General features: G+C 30.6%; 1 protein-coding gene across 1 annotated transcript; it reads left to right on the top strand.

The window, feature by feature from the left end:
- Positions 1-1,327, top strand: LOC115238195 (the record flags this gene model as incomplete). Its single annotated transcript, XM_029811793.1, has 4 exons — positions 1-52; positions 145-362; positions 536-695; positions 779-1,327. Coding segments are annotated over 4 exons (585 nt in total), but the record flags the coding sequence as incomplete, so codon positions are not given.
- Positions 1,328-5,848: the final 4,521 nt, after the last annotated feature.

Here is a 5,848-nt window from a genome sequence, read left to right on the forward strand (position 1 = left end):
TTAGGATATACTTCATTGGCTCAAAACGTAGAACAGGACTTGAATATAAAACGTAAATATTTTTTTTCAAGATTTTTGTATTGAATGTATAAAGTATTCTATTACATTTTATATACATACATAATATTGTTGCTTATATTGCAGAGAACATAAAACAGATGTTGCGTATGCAGGCTGCAACAAACATATTGTTAAAGGATCTAAAACAACGCATAATTAAAGTAGATGTTATAAAAAATGGCGCTTTACATCTCTCGGAAAGTAACAATCTCATTGCACAATTTTTACCTTTGAATACAATAAAAGATGTGAAGGAATTCGAATCAGTATTGAAGACCACAGATGAGGCAGTGACGCAGTTTGTAAGTTATAGATTTATTCATTATTTCTATGTTTTTTCTTCGTTGTTTAAAAAAATTTACAAAATTTTAAAAATGAAAGCTTACTCTACTTTTAAGTATTTGTAATTATATAATATTGCGTATATTAGTACTATTATTTTCAATGCATACAAAATGTACTTTTCTTTTTATAGAGAGAATTGGTATCTAAAACTGGTGGGAACAATCCAAAACATACTATTCAACGAACGATGAAAAAGATATTCACAAATGAATGCGCTATGAAGTGCTCTTGGAAAGGGATTAAAAATAACTTCCGAGTCTCCGATTTACATTTAATTAAAATTATGAGAAGTATATAATAAACATCGTAAAATCTCTACTAACAAGAATTCCTTAGATGCTGTTATTAATCAAATATTTTTTTTATTTTTTAGATGTAACTTTGCAACATATGAATTTAACAGAATCAGAATTCGATAATATTGTAGCGGAATGGTTACGTTTTGCAAGACAAAGAAAACAACGTGAAGATAAAGAAAAGGAAAATGAACGTCACAATGAAAATGAAGATCAGCGAATAAACGAATAATATTAAAGGTTAATATTATATCAACTAAAGACTGATCCATAGATCGAACATTTTTCAAATATTTTTGTTTAAGAATGAAAAGAATCTTTATTTTTTATTATTTAGTATTTTATGTATGCGATACGTAATGATATAAATATATATGTAATACGTAAAGTTTTATATGATATAATATCAAATTTTTTATTTACGATAAGATTTTTATAAAAAAACTTATATAATATTACTATATGTGATATGTAAAGCTTTATATAAAGATATTTAGAATACTTTTTGGTTGATAATGAAACAAAGCTTTATTTCTTATTATTATTATATTGTATTTATTATATGTAAAATGTATGTATAGATGTATAGATAAAATATATGTGATACATTTGTAGTATGTGCAATATATTTTGTTGTTGCTTATTTACATTTTCTTTTATTACATGTTTTTTTTTTAATGTGATGACTTACAGGAATAAAAGATCGTTGAATTAATTCCAAGTAAAACTAAACAAAATTTTATTATACGTAATATAATTTTGTTTAGTTTTGCTTAGAATTAATTCAATGATCTATTATTTGTGAAAGTCGCATTTGTTTAAGAATATTAATGTAATAATTATATAATTATTTTATAACTAATAAAATAACTTGTATATAACAGTTCAACAATATACGTTTCAGTTTTATAACTTTTCGCTAAGTTGCATTACGATTATATAACATTTTCATAACTTCTCTTATGATTATATAACATTTCGATTACATTTTATATTTATGTTATATAATTATAATTTTCTGTGAGTGGGAAATTACAACTAACGTGTATATTACTTGTAACGTACACGTTATATTAAGTGTTACATTCCGTTATATCATGGCAATTTAATTGTTATATATCTGTGTTTGCTGGGTAGTTTTTAAACGGGAAGCGATTATATTTTACGAATGACAGGGCTGAAATTTTGCGTGCTCAGACACGTCGAAATGACAAGTAAAAAAAGTGCTTCTATGAATGGAGCGCCTTTGATGATTATCGTATAAATTTACAATAGCATTGTCATTATATGTTTTCCCGCTTCTCTACGCATTGCATTAGTATATTCTTTTTACGAATAATGGATGCAAGAAAGCATCTAAAAAATGATTCAAGTAAAAATTTGCGACATGTTTCAACTTCAGCTGTCAAAGTAGTCGATTAATGTTACCATGAAGATGTCTACTATTTCGCCGTGCTTGAGCGCGCGAAATCTCAACCTTGCCATTCGTAAAATATAATCGCTTCCTGTTTAAAAACTATTATAGCCTCGACATTTTTGTATTAAAATTTTCGTCTTAAAATGTTTTAAGGAATCTATTATTAAGAGGAAGTACGGTAGTTTTAGGACACCCTGTATAATAGTCATATATAAAATAATTAAATTTATAATACAAATCAGCAGTGTTTAAATTGTCAAGGTATAGCTCTTTCACTATTAAAAGATTCACAAAAATTATTCCGAATTCTTGCAGCTATTCGAGAAGTGTTATTTGTACCACATCTTCTTATTTTCTGAAAAGCAGAATTATTGTCTACATTTCTTCTCCAAGAACCTTCTATTAATCCATCAGGACCATCTTGATCAATCATGTTTTCAGTGACATATTCATTGACTCTAACATCTTTTGTATTCGAATATAATTGTGTAAACACACAATGGTTTATACTATTTTCATTGCTGTTTCAACTAAACAATTTATTGGTCTTCTTAAGGTGATGCCGGAGTCCTGTTTTACCGGCCATAATAATTACACTTTGCAGACCGAATCCTTTATTGACTTGATAAAATGTCAAAAATATTTTCTGATGGTTCTCCTTGCTTGACTAAGGCGATAATTGTAAATTATTTTCTTCTGGTACAAGTTTTGTTTTCCTAAAAAAGGTCTCATTAGATATTCAGTAAGAGAAAAAGCTTCGTCTCCAATTAGCATGTAAGGCATCGAGTCTCCTTCAAAGTAAAATGGTTCTGGATCGGGTACATTCATTTCATTATTTCTGAATTTTTTGCCAAGAAGGGAATCTCTGAATATTTCACCATCACTCCGACGTCCATAGGCTCCAATATCCACAAAAGTAAAAATATATTTAGCATTGCAAATCGCAAACAAAACAAAACTATGATTATTTTTATAATTAAAATATGAACCTGCATTTTCAGGACACTGAAAAGAATATAGTAAGCTGTAGTTCCGAAAAGTAAATTTGTTTAAAATTTTTTTTTAGTAATCTTTAATTTTTTCGGTAACGTTAACAATTTTTCAGTAACTTACTTAAATAAAAATATGTTTACCATCAATAGCTCCTATGCAATGATTGAAATTCCATAAATTTTCAAAATCTTTAGAAATACTTAACCATATTTCTTTTGTAACAAGGGTATGGGAGAATTTCTTTAGAAAGAACAGACCACAATGCATTGCAAGTTTCTGAAATAATATTGCTAACTGTGGTTAGTCCAAGGAGATATTGATAGCTCATAGAAGTCATTGAATTGCCAGAAGCAAGAAACCTATAAGAAATATTTTCATAATATTTTAAATATATATAACTAAATTTTAATTTTTTGTGTCTTTTAACTTACCTTAATGTCATGCATAATCTTTCACTGATAGATATTGGTTTTGGTCCTCGCACATTGGACGCGATATCCAATGAGAGCTCGGTTTTGTCGGAAAAGCAGAGCTCTCATTGGATATCGTTCATCGCATCCAGTGTGCGAGAGCCATTTCTTTTGAAATTAGAGGTGCTACTTTACATAATAATTCTTCAAGTTGAATTGCATTCATACGAAAGTAGTTTTTAAATGTACTTATTCGTTGTGAAATTGTAGGTAAAATTGCATTATAAAATCCACATTTATGTTTTATTTGAAATAATGGGTTAACCCAGAAACATTTTCTCTTGCAATGTCGTTTCTTTTTTTCTTTATAATAATAAAGAACTGCTGCTAATGCTAATCTTTTTCTCTTTTCCTTTATATTGTTTTCATTTATAATTTTTGCACACTCAATCAATCAATTATAATATTTTTTTGTTTGTGACATTACTTATATTTATTTTATAGCAATTGTTGTGTATGCGTTTACGGATTTTTTCTTTCTAAATCGCGTCGCTGGAACACCTCAATATCTTATCGCTAGCGACAATCCAGTCACGTGACTTTTTTATCGCTCAAAACGAGCGATGAGCGACGCATGAAAAGGTACCTTAAAAGTGCCAATTCATGAGACGCTAAAAATGAGCGTCAAGAGAGGTCACGTGGTTTCGCTTTGACGCTAGCGTCAAAGAAATGCAATTGAATTTGTTCAGTATCCAGCGTCGTCGCTGATCATCCCGGTACAATCAAAAATAGAAGTACGTAAAATATTAATTATTTTCAAATAGTATCTTCAAGTAGTAATATTTTACAGATATACCCAGATAGCCAAGTTTGCCAGATCATTGCAAATTATGCATTACATATTATATCGGTAGAACTCCGGCAGCAGCCTGATTTGTCGTTTCAATTAATGTCGGCAAAAATGCAGCAGAAAACAAGCAATCTTTGCATTATTATATGCTACAAAATTTAAGCAGAAGTTCTTGGCATAAAAACAGTAGATTTAAAGCATTGCATGTTGGCACAATATGTCAACAGAAGCTAAATAAACTGAACATAACATGACACATGCTATATCGGCAGAATATCGTTAGAAATCGAGTTCATCTGCAAACATGGCGTAACGGCAGAAATGCTGCAAAAATTAAGCATGCGCTGCCATTTCAAAAAATAACAGCAAAAACACAGCATGGTCTGTTGTCATAAAATAATGACAGAATCACATCAATATTAAGATATGTTATATCAAGTTATAGTTCTTTCGTTTACCGCTATATGACGTATCTATTTCGTATTCAAGTTTCTGTTACAGGCAAATATAGACTGCAAAACGCGGTTAACACGATTAAAAATGTGTAATGGTTCCTGCACATAGGACACGGCGACGCGGCAAGCGTTGCTATACTATATTTCAAATATCTATTAATAATCTTGGCATTGTAAATAATAACAAGCAAATTTAAACTACAAAGCATGATTAAAATAAAATATATTCAGGAAAAAAAGACATAAATTTGTGAGCAAGACTAGTAAGTCTCAATAATTAGAATTCGGATGTTAAGGGTCGGCAGGAGTGACGGCCAAACTCCGAATTGATATTGGAGACCTCGCGCGGTGAAAATGTGAAACTCAGGTTTCAGGGTTACAAACGCTGAGGAATGAATTCTCAGTCTCGATGTATAAGTGTATGTCTGTATACGTACACACACGATTGCATTGCTCGCGTGGACGCACCGTGGAGAGGAAAGATAGAAAACGATCAACGATCACGCTATCCTTGTTCCTCTAGCGTATCGCTTTACGGCCGAGATATGGCCTGAAAATGCTTTTTGGCCTCTCGTAGCAGAAAGCAGTAATGCAACAAGACTAAAGAGCGCCCACTTTTCATAAATTTTATGTTTACTTATGCGCATATGTACAGATATATACCAATAGTATATAGAAATGTTACATATGTTTCAAAATTGCACAATGATAAATAATATTAGTAGAATAATAGCTAATAGAGTGAACTAATATACAACGTGTAAGTCAAACGATCAGTGTACTACTAGAAAAATGTCCCCATTAGCTGCTCCTTGCATATCGCTCTAGTGATATCCGTTTTTTTCGTATGTAGCCTCGAAGAAGTCATATTTCTTCCTCTAACTTTTTTTGCTATATTCTTTGCAAAGCTTAGATTGGCGCTACAGAGCCGGATTTTGCATTTTGGCTCTCAAAAAATTTATAATTAATAAAATACAGCTCATGGCCAACTGCACCTAATCCGCCATGAGCTGTACCAGAGC

The sequence above is a fragment of the Formica exsecta genome, unplaced genomic scaffold, assembly GCF_003651465.1.
Source record: "Formica exsecta isolate Colony F162 unplaced genomic scaffold, ASM365146v1 scaffold328, whole genome shotgun sequence".
Classification (NCBI taxonomy): Eukaryota; Metazoa; Arthropoda; class Insecta; order Hymenoptera; family Formicidae; genus Formica; species Formica exsecta.